This window comes from Orycteropus afer, unplaced genomic scaffold, assembly GCF_000298275.1.
Source record: "Orycteropus afer afer isolate SDZICR_OR568_19922 unplaced genomic scaffold, OryAfe1.0 scaffold00214, whole genome shotgun sequence".
In the NCBI taxonomy this organism is placed as follows: Eukaryota; Metazoa; Chordata; class Mammalia; order Tubulidentata; family Orycteropodidae; genus Orycteropus; species Orycteropus afer.
This window is the reverse complement of record NW_006921801.1, coordinates 4403947-4422322: the sequence shown is the minus strand read 5'-3', so window position 1 is coordinate 4422322 and position 18376 is coordinate 4403947. Positions and strand designations below refer to the sequence as shown.

Sequence of the window (18376 nt, the reverse complement as noted above, 5' to 3'; positions counted from 1 at the left end):
TAAAAAGGGTCCTTGTAAGGCTTAAATGAGTTTAACATATAGAAAGCATTTACAAAAGTGCTTGACACATAGTAAGCTTTCAATATGTGCTAGCAATGAACTATTATTCAATTACATTTTATCAATCTTTGATTCCCAGAAACAGAACAATTTAAGATTTTGGACAAATTAACTCTCACCAAAATAAATGAAATACCCACAAAGATAGTCACAAATCTCTTATTTTAAAACTTTTCACTTGGAAATAATTTCAAATTTACAAAGAGTTGCAAAATTAAAAATAATACAAGAGACAGTCATGTACCCTTTACCCAGATTTGCCTTTTAAAAAAAAACCAAAAAACATTTTACACATTTGCTTTATCATTTTGTAGTGCAGTGAATTACTTAATATGGCCCTTCTGGCCATAACCTTCCATTTCTTATATATTGTAAATCTTAGCTTCTGTGTTAGACTGGGTTCGCTAGAGAAACAAAACCAGTAAAGCCTACATATAGAGAGAAAGAGAAATTTATCTTAGGAAAATGGCTCACACACTTATAGAAGCTGGCCAAGTCCAAAGTTCTTGGATCAAATGTCAAGCTGGAGGCTTTTCCTGACTCACAGTGCTGTAGGGGCTGACGAGGTCAAGGTTGGCAGGCAGTATATTGGCTGTTGACTCCAATGAATGACGAATCCAAGATCTCCAGGCCAGATGGTGGATTGTTTGCTCACGGACAATTGTAAGCAACACAACAGGATCCCAATCCACAGAAGGGTGTCACTTTTCCCAGGATGTCCATAAATATATTGGAAGCAGGCCACATCCCTAGGGAAACTCCCTTTCTATGGATTGGCTGCTCAAAACATATACATCTGATCCCATCATTGGAACAACCCACATCACAATTGCTTAAACCACACAGAATTGTGGTCCAGCCAAGTTGACACACAGCTCCATCACAGCTTCTATGCCTCTTATGCACATGAGAGCTGGACAATGAATAAGGGAAACCAAAGAAGAGCTGATGCTTTTGAGTTGTGGCTTTGGAGAAAAATGCTAGGAGTACCATAGTCTGCTAAAAGGACTAACAAATCTGTCATGGAGGAAGTGCAGCCTGAATGCTCCTTGGAAGCGAGAATGGCCAGATTTCGTCTCACCTACTGTGGTCATATTTTCAGAAGGAACAATTGCCTGGAGAAGGATATCATGCTTGGTAAAGTGGAGGGTCAACAAAGAAGGGGAAGGCCTCAACGAGATGGATAGACACAGTGGCTGCAACGATGGGCTCAGGTATAGCAAGGATCATGAAGCCTGCACAGGATTGGGCAGTGTTTCATTCTGCTGTGCATAGGGTCACTGTGAGTTGGAGATGACTTGATGGCACCTAACAACAACAACATCATGCCTGTGTTATGGTCCCAGGACCAGGAATGCGCTGCAGGTGTTGGAAGCAGGGGTGATCCCAAAGCAAGAGACTGTAACTATACCACTGAACCTGTAGTCAGAATTCCAAAGGGCCTTTTGGGATAGATTGTGCCTTCCCCTCATTGGTAAAATGGGGGTTGACAGTGAATACTGCCATATTGCTTAGTGGTTGAGTCACCACCTTACTAGAGGTTGTGACTCCAAGTCACCACCCTTAGTTTCCTTGAGGGTATGGTCTGCATGCAATATATATTAATGCTCTGGAAAAGTTCATTCTCTTGCTCTAGGTCCTGTGTCTGGTTCACCATCATCTCACCCCAGTTCTTGGGACATGAGACAGCAGCCAGTCCTCTGACCAACTAGTTTGGGTTCATCAGCCCCTGTAACCACATGTGTGAGAAGAATCCTCCAGACTAATGTCTAACCCTTGGATTTGGGATTTGCCAGCCTCCACAACTGTGTGAGCCATTTCTTTGACAGATTTTGAGTTGTGTGAGATGTTACAGCAAAATACAGAACCCTAAGAATGAGAGGGAGAGCACTGAGGAAAGGAGAAGGAGGAGATATTAGAGATGATGTAGTGGCACAGTAGTCAGGAAAAGTTGGACATTTGGGACATCTTTAACCTCTGCCTTCTAGGAACCAATTTGTACTGATCCTTCTAAAAGAAATTATTTGAACACATTTGCACTGCAGATCACTGCAATTCTGTGTCCCTAGTTATTAATAAATTATAACGTATTTGTTTTCTATTGCTGCATAACAAATTCAGTGACTTAAAACAGCATCTACTTATGAGCTCATTCATGTTCTGTGGGTTAGAAGTTCAGGCACAGAACGATTGGGTTATCCACTCAGGGTCTTTCAAGGCTGAAGTCAAGGTGTCAGCTGGATGAGTTCCTTTCTGGAGGCTCTGGGGAAGAATCCACTTGCAAGCTTATTCATATTATTGCTACATTTAATTCCTCAGGGCTGTGAGACTGAGTTACCCAATTCCTTGCTGGCTGTAACTGTGGACCACATTCAGCTCCTAGAAGTCACCCACATTCCTTTCCAGATGGCTCCCTCTATCTTCAAAGCTAGCAAATAAAGAATCACCCTAATGGCAAATCCTTCTCATGCTTTGAATCTCTCCCAAGAAAGAGTCCAGTTCTCTTTTAGAGTTCACCTGATTAAATCAAGCTCATCCAGGATAATCTCTTTAAGTCAACTGATTTGAGACCTTAATTACACCTGCAAAATTCCTTCACAGCAGAATCTAGATTGGTATTTAATTGAATAACTGGGAGAAGGTGTATATATACCATGGGGGTGGGTGGGGTGGGCTGGATCTTGAGGGCCATCTCAGAATTCTGCCTACAGGTAATCCCTGGGTTCCAGATCCATGCCTACCTGTGTAGTTAAGTCAAATTTGTAGGTAAGTCAGAACAGGTGCACACTGTTCTTATTTATCCTTATTTTAGTGCAAGACAAGGCTTTTCAATGGTTTAAAAAGTTTCATGTGCAGCAAAAGCAGCAAAATCATCATGTGATTGTGATGAAGAATTTGTTGTGAGTTGGGGTTGGTTTAATCATTTCAAAGTGAGGGCAAATTTACATAACATTAAAGGACAAGCACAAGTTTTCTGTAACTCAGATGTTCATTCTGGGACTTTACTGAATTTAGACACTTTGTAAATCTAATAACAAAACTAAGGGATATCATTTAAGATAAAAAGCAAGCACTGTCCTAAGCATTTTTCTTAGACTACCCATCTCATGTTACGTAACTGATTATATAAAATCATATACCATCATAAGCACTCTGGTGATGCAATAGTTAAGGTATTTGGCTGCTGAACAAAAGGCCAGTGGTTTGAACCCATCAGCTGCTCTGCAGAAAAAAGATGAGGCAGTCTCCTTCCATGAAGATTTACAGCCTTGGAAACCCAATGGGGGTTGTTATGAGTTGGAATCTAGTAGATGGCAGGGAGTTTGGTTTTGGAGTTATATATAAAATTCCAACTTTATAAAAAATATTTCCAATTATTATTATTATAAATTATAAGATTTTGACTATGATCTAATCCTTAGGGCAATCTGTCTCCACTCCAAGGACAGTTTCATTCACAGATCAGGATTTACTGAGCATTAATGAGCTTGGTACAGAGACACAAGGATGGTAGTCAGAAGTTCTGCTCTCAGAGAGCTTATACTTTAGTAGGAAAGATATTTTATGTGTGCATGTCTGTATGCACATTTGAAAATAACTTAAAGTGTCAATTATATTTATAGAACCATTCTGCACATTTACGTTTCATGAAAGCTGAGGCATCCAAAATTAAAATAATGACTTCAAGAAAGGAGAAACCTGTCTGAACATTTGCTCATGCATTATCTTCCAGATCTGCCTCAACCCTAATTGTGCAGCAACACACTATTTTGTATGTGGCTGTAGAATGAATTTCCTATGATTGGAGAAAAAGTACCTGAAAGCAGTGAGAACTAATGATAACATAAACATACTACACCTTAGTAGGTATGGTCCTCAAGTTCCACTTGCTCTGCTCAGAAAATGTTTTTGCAAAGAAAGAAAGGAAAGGAGTGAGGGAGGGAGGGGAAGATGGAAAAAAAGAGGAAGGGAAAAATGAAACATTATTTTGTCTCACCCGCTCACTTTTTATGCTAATTACATTGAGACCCTTTCATCCACAGGCAAAGACAGCATTAACAAACACTGGAGGAAATCTCCAGATTTGCAGGTGGGCGGCCTAGGGAGCTTGGGGACCTCTCAGCTTTGGGCAGAGAGTGGCGAATGCACAGGGAAGAAGAGGCCGCCTCCCTCCCTCTTTCTTGCACACCCCACTTCCTAGAGCCCACTGCTGCGGGTGCTGAGTTCTTCATTCCACGCCCTGGCTAATCATTTATTCGCGCCATCTGTGGGAGCGTGGATCCAGGTGTGGCTTGAGGCTCCCGCGAGGGTCCCGCGACTCCAGCCACGCCCCTTCCCGCCGCGTACAGCCCACCCAGCTGATAAATGGCTTCTGCGCGCCGCGTTCGCGCTCGGGCTCTTGTCACTGAACTCTTGAGGTTGCTTGCCTTCATTCCCCCAACAGTGGGTCCTCCGCCCATGGAGGAGGCGACGTACCTGGAGCTCTACCTGGACCAGTGCGCTGCCCAGGTGAGCCCGGAGGTCGCCGCCGCTGTCCGGGAGTCAGGCCCTGCGTCTTTTCTTGCCTGCCCTTTTGCTGAGCGCCAAGTACTTCTGAGCTAAGGGTTTGGCCCTCCTTATTTCGTTGAAAACTATCCTATCCCCGGCTTTCAGCTAAAAAGATTGTGTGTGTGTGTGTGTGTGTGAAATTCCTTGTTCAGGGCTGCCTTCCAGAACTCCAACCTTGTCTGGTGGGAATCCAGAGCCGTGTATGTACTTAATCGCCAGGTGAGACCGCCGGGTCCAGTTCTGCAGAAACAGGCACCAAGAGTTTGACTTCGTAGCGATCTCTGTCCTGCTAGGGTAAACGTAGACTGACGATTCCGTGTAGATGGACATTGTATTTTAAAGCGATTGCCAACAACAGGCTGCAAGAAATAAAGCCTCTCTGGTGCCTACCAAGAGTCGGAATCGACTTGATGGCTGTGGGTGCTGGCGTCTACCGGTAGAGTGGGTTGTCCCAGGGTTTACCAAAATGTGAATGGGAACACTTGTAGTTTCTTTCAGTTAGTGATTCTTAAGGTTTGTTTGTTTTACTTTTCCATATAAAAAAATCTTTAGAATCAGCTATCATAGAAAAGAAAGGAGTCTTCAAAAAGAAAACAAAAGAACAATTATTTTTTCTGTGTGAGATTTTTAAAAAGACAGCACTGAGGTAAAAATAGTATTCTTCCACACAGGAAGGGTTCTGGGAAGGAGGACTTGATGGTTATGCAAAACACCTGTCTAACAAAAAATTTCTTCAGATAGGAGGCCAAGGAGGCAGCAAACATGCTTTTTCCACCCCCACCCCCACTCCTTTTTTAACCACAGTGTATGTTATATGTACATCTTCTGAGGTGTACATTACCTGAGGTGTTTCTATAGGTAAACTTGGGAGGGGATGTATGACAAAATTCTACTGTCATGAAATATCTCCCTTAACATTTTGTTGCTGTTGCCTTAAATTCACCATGGAAGTTTAGGTTCTTTGAGTGGCAGCTTTGTCCCCTGCTGAAATGAGAGAAGGGAAGGGAGATAGGGTTGTTGCAGATAGTGCTTTAGTGTAAATTGGCTGATAGGTCCTCTCCAGCTAGCACAGGAAAGGCTACAGGCCCCCACTTCAGTTTCCTTAGGACTTCTCTGTAGGGTGGGGTGGGGGACTAACTACATAATTCAAAATGAAGTAAAAGTTAAAAATCTTAATGAGAATAACTTCAATTTTGTGCGTTTTATTTTAAGTTACCCTTGCCATCTGCTGGACTTGTATTTCAATAATGTGGCCATTTTTACGCCAAGGCAGCTTTGTCATGGGGGATAGGGAAGGGGGAGTGGGGGGCGCACACAAAGGAAGGCATTCATGGCTTGTCAGAAGTCAGATCTTCCAAGGGGTGAGGTGTATCCTGTAAGCAGTGCTCAAAATCTGGAATGTAGGTCTGCAGCTTGGGCAAAGCAGGTGGTAATGTATGTACCAAGGTAATAGGTTTGTTTTGTAATGCCAATCCATTTTAGAACATGAATTTTGCATCAGCTCTTTGACTCACTCACACAGCTCATTCCCTCAGCTGATGAGAAAGGGAAGTTGAGCAGCTTTCCCTGGGCTGGAAATACAATACACTGATTTTAAACTATTCTCATTGAAATCTCAGTAACTTTTTTCCTATTGTAAACTCACGCAACTAGAATGTTTAATTCCTCCTTTGACTATAAGGAATGGCATTTGGTCTTTAGTGGAACTTGGTTAGCAACCAAGACTACATTTTATATTTCATTCACTTATTGTCCTCTTTTTAAAATATGAATTTAAAACCCTAAAAGATCTTTAAGTAAATCAGCTGAAGTTTGTAATTAAAGAGTACAGTAAATCTCTTCAAAGTGCACACAATTTAGTGTATCGTTGCGCCATTGCTTCTATTACAAAATTGGATTTGGAGAGTGACAACTTACGTAGAGCTTTAACTAAAGTAGAAAAAAAATTATGAAAAATCTTTTACTGCATTTTAAGATAATACTTTACTGCTGCTATTAAGCATGCTGTACCCCTATAATGGTACTTTGTGGAAAGGGGCAGGGCATGAATATAAGCTACCTTTAACTTCCCCCTCACACTGAACACATCAACTCCCTGTCATAATGGTGTCCCTTTGGTGTAACAAACTGTTCTGTTTGTTGTGTTTTGTTCGTCTGTTTTGGGAACTACTTAGGATGAACTTGCCCCACCCAGATCTCCCCTGTTGAGCCCAGTCACATCTTATGACATGTACCTACCTAATCCATCCATTCCAAAGATGGCATTTAGTTCACATCTTGAAGTTAAAGAAACATCTGGTGACTTCTCATCTGTGGATCTTAGCTTCCTGCCAGATGAACTTACCCAAGAAAATAAAGATGAGACTGTCATTGGAAGCAAGGATGAAATGGAAAAAACCTGTAAAACTCAATGTCATCAAAGAAGGTTGCCCTTACCTAATGAACAGGACATTGACCTGCACTTACATGGCACCAGTTTGTCAAGTTCACAATCACACCTGTACCCTGATGATCCTGACTCAGTCCAGCCCTCTCCTGAGAAACCAACCTCTGACCCCTTGCCTCTGGCATCCATAACTCCCATGAAACCCATCACCCCTGTTTCAGAATGTTCTGGAATTGTGCCTCAACTACAGTAAGTTGTTTTTCCTTTTTTTTTTTCCCCTCAAATTTTAAATGAGAATGATCTTTGGTACAGATTTTGTATCCCTGAAGGTGGTCATAAATAATTTCAGAATAATTGTTATGTGCCATCGAGTCAGACCCGGCTCATAGTGACCCCTCCTTGGGTTTCCCAGGCAGTATCACTACGGAAGTAGATTGCCCCATCTTCCTTCTGAGGAGTGGCTGGTGGCTTTGAACCACCAGCCTTCTGGTTAGCAGCCAAGTGCCTTAGCCACTACGCTACCAGAGCTCGTTTCATCAGCTATTGATGGATTGTGATTTTAGACAGTTGGTTATCTGTAAAATGAAGTGCTAACTCTTGATATTCTGAGAGGAAGGGTAAGCGTTAGTACAGTATACACATTCTTGAAGGACTGTATTTATATTAAAGCACTGGAGTTGCTGGAAATTGTGATTAGGGTTGTATAAACAAAGCTATAAAGACGTAAAATTGAATTCAGTTTGCAAATTGCTTTGGAATTGTATGTTCTATTTTGAAGCATAGTTTTGAAGAAGATTTACCTTTATTCACCACCTCATCAAATTTTAGAAAAAGCTATTTCAGTGTTTCACTTTGAGATTTTACATTTCACGTGGGACCACGTTACTCTGAGTTTCATATTGGAATAATATGCCCCCCTATGAAGTCACTAAATGTAGGACTTAAAAATGAAGAAGTTAATAAGTTTTAAGACACTAGCCTTATTTATTTTTTTACTTTTTATATCTGATATGATTTCCTTATGAATATTGGCCTCTTTTTTTTTTTTTTTTAAACTTGTGATTTTGGGAAAAGTTTATAGAGAAAAAGGATTTTTCCATTCAACAAATTCACACACATTTTTGTGTCATGACATTGATTGCAATCCCTACAATGTAACAGCACTCATCCTGCTTCCTCCCAGTGTTAAGAATATTGGTTTATTTCTTTCAGGAATATAGTTTCTACTGTCAATCTGTCCTGTAAATTGGATCTGAAGAAAATAGCTTTGCATGCAAAAAATGCAGAATATAACCCAAAGGTAAGATTTCCCAGTATTCTTCTCAACAATTAGTGTCTCCTTAAATTTACTTCCTCCATAGGATCAGGATAGTGATCCATTTCTTTGTTTGGTTTATTTTTTTATTTTTAGAAAATGAAAAGCTTTTGGCAACTTAAAGTCTTTTAAAGATTAATCATCTCATCCTCTATTTTGAAATTATGAAAAGAAATCTCATTCTGTGTTGAATAAAGCAGTTATTGAGCAGTTCCTAGAAGTTAGTATCTTTCCCTTGTCATCCAAAAACATTTTTCAGCATGACTATTGGAACACTAATGTTCCTAAAAATGCCATCACGTTCTTGCAAATATATTTTTCTAAATGTTATTAGTACCTAGCTGACATGTATGTATATTTCCATTTACAGATTCTATTTGGGAAAACTACATCTTTTAAAGTGTGAAGTTCAAGCTTCCACTTAGTAATATAAATGGGGCTTTCCTCTCCCACTCTACCTGTCAAAACCAAACTCGCTGCCCTCAAGTCAGATCGGACTCATAGTGACCCCTCCTTCAGTTTCCGAGGCAATTTCTCTAGGGAAGTGGATTGTCCCATCTTCCTTCTGAGGCCTGGCTGGTGGGTCTGAACCTCCAGCCTTCTGGTCAGCAGTCAAATGCCTTAGGCACTATGCTACCAGAGCTCCTCAAGGTTAATAAAATCATTCTTCCCTGTGTCCTGCCAGAGCTGGATACTCCATTTTCAGTAACGCCTCTACCTAGAGGAAGTGGTCTTGTTAATTTGATCAACGTTTAAAGATTTTCCAGGCTCTGTATTTAGGAGCATCACAAACTACAGGTTCATGGGTCGGGGCTCCTTCACAGGACCATGGATCACTTCAAGGCTTGATTGGCAAATTCGGACTTTAAGTTGTTAACAGAGTAAAAAGAACTGTTTGTTTTCTGTTGTTGTACTTAGAGATATAATTGTGCATAAGACTTAGTCTCTACTGGGGAAAAGCTTACTGTCTGGGGTGGTGGAGGATTTATGGACTTAATGATAAGTCCACCTTAATAGGAACCCAGAGAACATTGCCAACATCAGCTGTCTATCAGTTTTGTTATTGTTCTTATGTGCCATCGAGTCAGACTCAAGTTATAGCGACCCCTCCTTGGGTTTCCGAGGCAGTATCACTACGGAAGTGGATTGCCCCATCTTCCTTCCAAGGAGTGGCTAATGGGTTTGAACCGCCAGCCTTCTGGTTAGCAGTCAAGTGCCTTAGGCACTATGCTACCAGAGCTCCCGTTTATCAGTTTGGTGGTGGTATAAATGATTAAGCACTCAGCTGCTAACTGGAAGTTTGGTGGTTCAAACCCACCCAGTAACTCCACTGGAGAAAGACTTACCTGCTCGCATAAAGATTACAGCCTAGAAAATCCTATGCATCAGTTCTGTTCTGTCACTTGGGGTCACTATGAGTCAAAATTGACTCAACAGTTTCTAACAATAACAGCTTGAGTTTGCTGTGGTGGTGGTGCTGACATTGAAATTTTAAATATTACCTGAATTTTACCCCAATACATACAGCATTCTTTTTTTATTTCATATATATAACAGGCTATGATGAGGACAGAAATTCAAGTTCTAGGTCTAGCAAGCTGAATGATGAGCTAGGACTCTTACAGCTGCAGAAATGATTGACCACACTACTGAACAATCAGCATTTTAAGTGTGTGTTTTATCTCTGCTATCCTCACTCCCTCCTTATTTAATTTGGGTGTATAGGATCTGACTTAAAAGCCGAACTTGTACTTAATAACAAAGGTGAGAGCATTACTTTAGTAAACACCTGGAAAACATTAATAGCACTTGATCAACTATTAGTGTTGACTCAGGGTTCTTTTACTCTGTCAATACTTGAAGTCCAAAATTGCCAGTCCACCTTGAAATGACCCATGATCCTGTGAATGAGCCCCAACCTGTGAACTTGTAGTTCCACATAGTAGTCCCCCATAGCACTCATCTCCGTTTCCTTCCCAGCTTAATAGTGAGAGGAGGAGAGGTGAGTGTAAGTGGGGGAGCAGGTCATCTAACAACATGTCCTTGTGTTAGGCCAGTGGTTCTCAACCCTTAAATGCATCAGAATCACCTGGAAGTCTTGCTGATGCTGCAAGGACCACACTCTGAGTACTATTGTAGACAAGAATTTGACAGCTCAGTTTTTTGTCATTCATCCTCAGCATGCCTATCGATGTATTCTGTATTGGCTGTTGTGGTAGTTAAGGTTGTGTGTCAACTTGGCTGGGCCTGGTTGAGTGACTGGGCAGCTGGTGTTAGTTATTCCTCATGATGAGACTGACAATCAGCTCCATGGTGGGATCTACCACAAGCAGCTGAGTTGCTGCTTTAGGAATGTGGTCTGTTTCCCATATATAAACAGCAGCTTTGGAATGGTCTCTAGCTTATGGCACGCTTGAACCCTGCGTGTAGCTGAATCATTGTTCAGCAGCCTGCCATGCTCTGCTGATCTTAGGACTTTCAATGCACTTGAATCAGTAGCCTGCCGTGTTGTTTGGTAACATCGGGACTGTGCCTTTTTATTTGTCGACCTTGGGTTTGCTGGCCTCAGCAGCTGTCTGAGTGAAGAAAAGCCTCCAGTTTCATTGGGCCAGGAGCATGAGGCAGAGCTGAAGCCCAACGCTGAGGGGCTTTCACTCAGCCCCTAGAGCCTGGCACTTTGAACTCAGACTTAAAGCCTCCAAACTGTAAAAGAATAAACTCGTGTTTGTTACAGCCACCCCATTGGTGGTATTTTCTGTTAGAGTGGCACAGAGGTAACCAGAACAGTTGTATTCTATATTTTGGTTGCTTTTCAGTCTATTCTAGAGTCTTGGCAAGCCTGCGACATACTTATTACTTTTACAGTATCTATTTACTTATTTTTGACTCTTTAGAAGGGAGAGGAAGTATTTCAAAGTAAAAAGCAGAGATTCTGGTTATTTGTGGTTTTAAATCTTCACTTTACCATCCTGTGTGATCATGGAAAATAAATTAATTCTCTTTGGGTTTCCCCATACACTAACTGGGGGCAGTAATGGATTCAACTCAGGCCTGTCATGTGGTAAAATGAGCAAAAACTCCTCAACTGTAAGGCGTGAAACATACCAGAAACTCACATTTTAGCTGTTCTTATGCTTACCTGTTTTTTCCAAAGACATTTTAGACTCATAATTTTGTTAAAGTGGGGAGAATTTAAAAAAAAAAAAAAAAAAAAGAGCTCTGGTGGTGTAGTGCCTAAGGTATTTGACTGCTAATCAGAAGGCTGCCAGTTCAAACCCACCAACCACTCCTGGGAAGGAAGCCTGGGCAATCTACTTCTGTAGAGCTGCTCCCTCAGAAACCCAAGGAGGGATTGCTATGAGTTGGAACTGACTCGACAGCAGTAAGTTTTTTGTTTTTTGAGGGGAGAATAACAGACGTTTAGTTTCTCCATCCAATCTCACCTGATTCAAGATTGTTTTAATATCCAGCTCAGCTTTGCAACTGGCATAGTATTAATTCCTACAGAGGCTAAATCTCTCTCTGACTTCTGTGCACAGAGGTTTGCTGCTGTTATAATGAGGATCCGAGAGCCCAGGACAACAGCCCTCATATTCAGCTCTGGGAAAATGGTCTGCACAGGAGCCAAAAGGTATGAGAATCCACCACCCTTCATCCCTACCACATAAACAAATCCAGTGTATAAACAAAGATAGCATTCATGTTCTAAAACACACACTAGGAGCAAAATACTATTCTTTGCTGAAGAGTTAATTTCATGAAATGCCAAAATGTGGTTTACAAACACCCAGCCTCATAATACTGACTTACATCCTGTACTTTACAATCCCTCTGTTACACTGGGGGGGACTTAACCCTTTCACGATCAAATTGCTTTCTGCTTTGAATTTTTTTTTTAATACCATGTATTTTCAGTAATAGAAGGCATGCTGAAATCACGGAAAAAATAATCTTTGAGATAATAAGGATTTTGATACAATTATGTGGGATACCTATATCCCATGTAGGCTCTGGTGGTGGTGGGGTGAGACCTGTTTCTTTAGATTCACATAGTTATACAGGGCTACACCAGGTGGCAGCTTCCCAAGAAACCTGAGAGGCTAAAAATGTTGGTGGGCAATATATGTCCCATGGGTCATGAAGGGCTAAGTAGGTTGTGTACAAGTTGGAAAAAACAACAGAAACCCACAGTAAGATAAAGGATGCTACAAACGTAGAGAAGTAGTTACTTATTTTCTTCATTCCAGGTAAATGGATAGAACTTTCTAAGGAGGTAAATGAGACATTTTTTGACCATTAGCTGGAGCATTAGCTTAGGATACATCTTTTAAAGGGCATCTTTTTTGGATCTCATGCTGATGGAGATTCTCTCAGTGTAAGCTGTAGTGTGAGAGCTGTTCTTTCCTGTGTTAAACAGATGAGTAGCAAATTGCCCACCTGAGAGGCTATGCCAATTTAGTCTTCATCTAGAAAAGTACTGAGTGTTCATCTTTTCCTGTGGACACTGGGCATGAATATTCTTTTTCATATTTAGCAAATAGGCAAAAGAAAAACTTTAGTTTACCTATCTTTGATTTACTAGTGAGATTGAATAACTTCATCGGTATGTCTTTTGCCAAATTCTCTATTTGTCTTTTATTAATAGCATTTTGTATTTAAGTATTTTTACACTGTAAATATTTTCCTAGATTACTGTTTATGGCATTTCATGATTTTTTTTTGAGGGGACACAATTAAAATGTTTTTTGTATACCAAGATCAAATCCATATTTTCTTTATGGTTTCTACATTTAGTGTAATTCACAACATTATATAAATATTGACCCTCCCTCATCTGCTTTTCTGGACTTCTTCAAGTCCTTCATAATGGAGAAAGGATTCTTGACATTCAATTCATCTGGAGATTTCAATTCATCGTTAGCTTTCTCTTGTTATGTTATGTGCCGTCGAGTCGGCCCCGACTCATAGTGACCCCTCCTTGGGTTTCCGAGGCAGTATCACTACGGAAGTAGGATTGCCCAACCTTCCTTCCGAGGAGTGGCTGGTGGGTTTGAACCGCCAGCCATCTGGTTAGCAGGCAAGTGTCTTAACCACTATGCTACCAGAGCTCCCTAGCTTTCTCTAGATGATGGAAATATTTATCTGCACTGTCTCATGTCAAAGTCAGCAGTAATGTGTGGCTATTGAGCACCAGCTGAGGGACTGAATTGTTAATTAAAACAGCTACATGTGGCTAATGGCTACCATATTGGGCAGAGCAAGTCTAGAATTTACTTCAGCATAAGGTATAATGTGAAGGATTTTTTTTTTTTTTTTCCCCTTCCTCCAAATGGTCAGTTGGTGCCTCAATACATTTCTTGAATCCATTTTTTCCTGCATGTTTTAAAACATTAAGCTTTTTATATGTGTCTGAGTAAGTTTCTGGGCTTTCTCATCTCTTGGTCTGTGTATTCGCTGTGCCAGAAATCTCTGTTTCTAAGAGATTCTTAGACAGCTGTGCAAAAATGTATGCAAGGATATTCATTTTAACACTTTAAATTTTTTCCTGTTATAAACACTAACAATAGGGCTTTGATTGTCATATAATTAAATTATATTGAGACACTAACAGACACGTGTATACTGAGCTGGAGGGATGGTCATATATTAAGTGGGAAGGAGTGTGGGCAGGCACCTAAATTGTACATTTATTATACAACTCTCATTTTAAAATATGCTTATGTCACACACACATTTGTCAGTATTTTACCTGTCTGAATTTGTCTCCTAAAATCTGACACTGAAAGCTTCGATAATAAATTCAGATCGCAACAGATACTTGTAATCCAAATCTGTTGGTTTCCTGAGTTTTAGATAGCGACTTTTGAGTGCTTGTAAGAGGTACCAGCCTTATCTCCAAAACTTTATCCAAACTTATTCTTTTTAGTTGAAATAATAAGAGTTTGTATAGTTAGAGATACCTGTATTTACCTAAGAAAAATACAGAGAGTCAGATTTAACAGTGGTTATCACCATTGGTTGTGAGATTTTTAAGGTTCTTAATTTATTTTCCAATGTTTGCACAATGAACATATATGTGGATTTTGAAATGTTAGAGGTTTCAATAGGAACTTCTGTGTGGTCATCACAGTAACTGTCCCAAGAAACTTCAGGGGCTGTACCATGTAAGGTATAATGTAAGAAATTCCCCGCCCCCCAAAATGGTCAGTCATTGCCCTTATTTAAGAATCTATTTCCATCCCACGTAAAATCTCACTCTGGAATTTTAACTCAAACATTAGCATTATGGGAAATGAAATGGGTCAATTAGGCAAAACACAGTTTTTTCAAAATGGGAACAATTTATTTCACTGTTAACTTGGGGACACGACCTTGCTTAGGGACATTCAGAAGTTAGAAGTGAGTGAGGAGAATCAACATTAAATGAGGCAAAGTATGTGAAGTTATATGCAATGCCTGGCCCATGGTGGATATCCAGTAAGTGGTGTTTGGTGTGTCACACATCAGAGGAGCCAGTGTTTGGTGGTTCTACGTAGGAAGAGAACCAAACACTTCCTTTGATCCAGCCAAATGACAGAGTCAGAATGACTTTTCTTTCAGGTGTTTCTGAGTGTCAATTTAAATGGGGACAGTCATGAGGGGGTGGAGTCCACGTGATGCACCCACAGCTGTTGCCCCTTTGGCAGCCTCTGCTACTCACTGTTGCATAACAGCATTTTGTGACAAGCCTCTGTTAACTTCCCTACTTCCTTAATCCTAAGGCCAACCCTTGAGGCTGATGTTTGCCCTATGTCCCACATGGTTTGGGGAAATAACCATTAGAGAGTGTGAAATAAGAGGATCTCAGTAACAGCAGGTTTTTGATACGGCCTTTACTTTTGGGTCCCAGCTTCAACCTCAGTATCCCTGCTTTTAAATCAAATTAAGAATCATAAGTCTTTTCTACTTTTTCAGCCTCTAGAATGTGACTCAATTATATTGTCAGTGACCTTTGACAATTATCTGAAAATGGAGCCTCAAATCTCTGGATGTTACAACCTTCTGATGTAGATTTAGGGTCAGAACAGGACAAACATTTTAAAAGAATAGCCACAAGATCAGATGAATTTCTTTTTCATGTTGGATCTGAGTTGAATCATAATTGTATAGGAAACTCTGAACAATTGGGCAGGTTGTGAAGTATTTGTGTTTTGCTCTTTTTGACAATTTGTCCGATAAAGACCTAAGTCCTGACATCCTGCATATGCCACTCAATTGGCACATACCTACTTCCTGAGATTTTTTTTTTTTTTTTTGTATGTGCCCTTATTTTTGTTCCCATCTAAACGGCAAACACTTATAGGCCAAGCAGGCAGTTCTAAAACTTTACTGAACATCACGATCACCTGGAAGGCTTCTTAATACAGAAGATGGCTGGGCCCATTCTCAGAGTTTCTACACATCTGGTGAAGGGCCCAAGACTTTGCATTTTAACAAGTTTCTAGGTGATGGTGCTGGTCTGGGGGCACACTTTGAGAACCAGTGGGATAGTTAATTTTACCTAACAGCACTTATACCAAATTTTTAAAAAATGTATGTGGTCTATGCACTGGGGAGTGTACCCAAGACCATGTATAGGGCTGGCAGACAATGGTCCTACCAGTGTATTTGTATGTTCTGCAAGAATTACCAGGTGTATAGTAGAGCTGACAAGGTTGTGGTCACTTCTTGGTCATAGCCAGCTACCTAGAGGGACCAAGTAGTTGAACCTATGAGCTTGGGACCATAGTCACAGGGAACATTAAGCTCAATTGGCATAACATACTACACAAAACATTGCTCCACCTCCTACTTTGGCAAGTAGCGACTGGGATCTTAAAAGGTTGCAAGCAGCCATCTAGATGCAACAGTGGGTCTCTCCTCATCCAGAGCAAAGAAGAATGAAGAAAACCAAAGATTCATGGAAACAATTAGTTCTAGTGACTGATACACCATGCAATCTGCAGCCTATATGACTATGAGACCAGAAGAACTAGATGGTGCCTGGCTACCACTGTCAACCACTCAGAGGGGGATCTATGTAGGAGATCGTGGATAAAGAGGGATAACAATGTGGAACAAAACTCAAAATCATTGGGGAGGGGGGAAGTGGACCAGGTTTTCTGGTCTGATAGAGCCCTGGTGGAACCACTGAGACTATGGCCCCTAAGTGCCCTTCAGGTCTGGAATTGAACCCATACCTGTGACTTCTAGACAAACAAAAGACAGGCATATGGGTTGAACATTTACCTGAGGTGGATACCCTCCTTGGAGAGAACAATCATTGGAGAAAGAAGAGCTGTGTATGCACAAGGAGACAGCTCAGGGGGCAGGAGTGCATGGAGGGATGTAACTATTGGAAGTGGGAGGGGAGCTGCTGCATTGGGGTAAATTATAGTCAATATCATGAGACAAAGTGTAAACTGCTGTATGGAAAGTGAATTTGCTCTGTAAACTTTCACCCAAATCACAATTATATATGTATATATGTATATGTGTGTGTGTATGTGTGTATATATATGTATGTATGTATGTGTATGTGTGTGTGTGTGTGTGTGTATGGTGACAAACTGAGAAAAAATCTGGCCATGGTTCAGTTTAACAACAGTATATGTGCCATACCTTTTACTAGGTGCTAGGGACAAAAGTAAGAGACAAAATCAGCAGTTGGAACTTACCAGCCCCTGTGGGAGAAAAGTCCTGGCAATCTGCTCCTGTAAAGATTACATCTTAGGAAACCCTATGGGGCAGTTCTACTCTGTCCTACAGGGTCCCTATGAGTCAGAATCAACAACTATAAGAACTTCTATAAGGACCAAAGTATGGAAGGTAGGTGTGCCCTCCTGAAGGCTATAGTTTTGTGGTATACGTTGAAAGATAAAGAATGGTACAAATGGTAAAAACACAGTAAGAAATTTATTAATACAGCATTAGTAGTATAGAAGAGCTAGTGACTGAGATATTTCTAAACATATTTGCTCCTATCCAGTGAAGAGCAGTCTCGACTTGCAGCTAGAAAGTATGCTCGTGTGGTGCAGAAGCTTGGGTTCCCTGCCAGATTCCTTGATTTTAAAATTCAGAACATGGTTGGAAGCTGTGACGTGAGATTTCCCATCAGGCTGGAAGGTTTGGTGCTAACCCACCAGCAGTTCAGTAGGTATGACTGTTATTTATCTTAACTTTGAATTTACAAAGATAGTAAATTATATTATGGGCTGCTTATATAATGTATCAGAGAAAGTGTGATTATTAAAAAAAAAAAAAAAAGTAATAAGGCATAGTAGGTACATTAGCTTTCTAAACCAAACCAAACTCACAATCATCAAGTCGATTCTGACTCAGTGATCCCCATTAGGTTTCCAAGGCTGTAAATCTTTGTGGAAGCAGCCTGCCCCATCTTTCTTCCATGGAGCAGCTGGTGGGTTCAAACCACCTACCTTTTGATTACCAGCCAAATGATTTAATTACTGTACCACCAGAGCTTCTCACTAGCTTTCTAAAACTACTATAATAAATTCCCACAAACTGGGTGGCTTAAAACAAGAGAAATTTATTCTTTTACAGTTCTGTAGGCTAAAAGTTGAAAATCAAAGTGTTGGCTAGGCCATGTTCTCTCTTGAAGGCTGTAGGGCATAATCTGTCTAATACGTTTCTCTTGGCTTCTGGTGTTGCTGGCATTACGTGGTTGGTAGACATATTCCAATCTTTGTCTCTGTGGTCATATGGCATTGACCATGTGTCTATGTGTGTCTTCTCATAAGGACCTCAGAGCCCACTCAATCCAGTATGACCTTATCTTAACTTGATTACATCTGCAAAGGTGGTCACATTTCCAGGGACCAGGGGTTAGGACTTCATCATATTTTTTTTAGGGAACACAGTTATATCCACAGCAGTAGATAAAAGGCATGAGTCATATGTTACTGTATGTGTCCCACCTATCGAAATAGTGGTTTTCAAACTTAAATTGTCACCTAGATAGCTTGTTTAGAGCACATCCCTGCCTGGTCTTTAGGTCCAGAGATTTTGCATTTCTAATAAGCTCATAT

At 40.7% G+C, this 18376-nt stretch overlaps 1 protein-coding gene across 1 annotated transcript in view; it reads left to right on the top strand.

Moving 5' to 3' along the window:
* Positions 1 to 4500: 4500 nt before the first annotated feature.
* The window catches only part of TBPL2 (TATA-box binding protein like 2), a 31477-nt gene continuing 17601 nt past the window's right edge, over positions 4501 to 18376 (top strand). Inside the window, exons 1-5 of the mRNA XM_007948359.2 lie at positions 4501 to 4569; positions 6783 to 7243; positions 8207 to 8294; positions 11849 to 11940; positions 17317 to 17484. Coding sequence (XP_007946550.1) covers positions 4519 to 4569; positions 6783 to 7243; positions 8207 to 8294; positions 11849 to 11940; positions 17317 to 17484 — 860 coding nt within the window. The 5' untranslated portion in view covers positions 4501 to 4518. The remainder of the gene's footprint in view (positions 4570 to 6782; positions 7244 to 8206; positions 8295 to 11848; positions 11941 to 17316; positions 17485 to 18376) is intronic.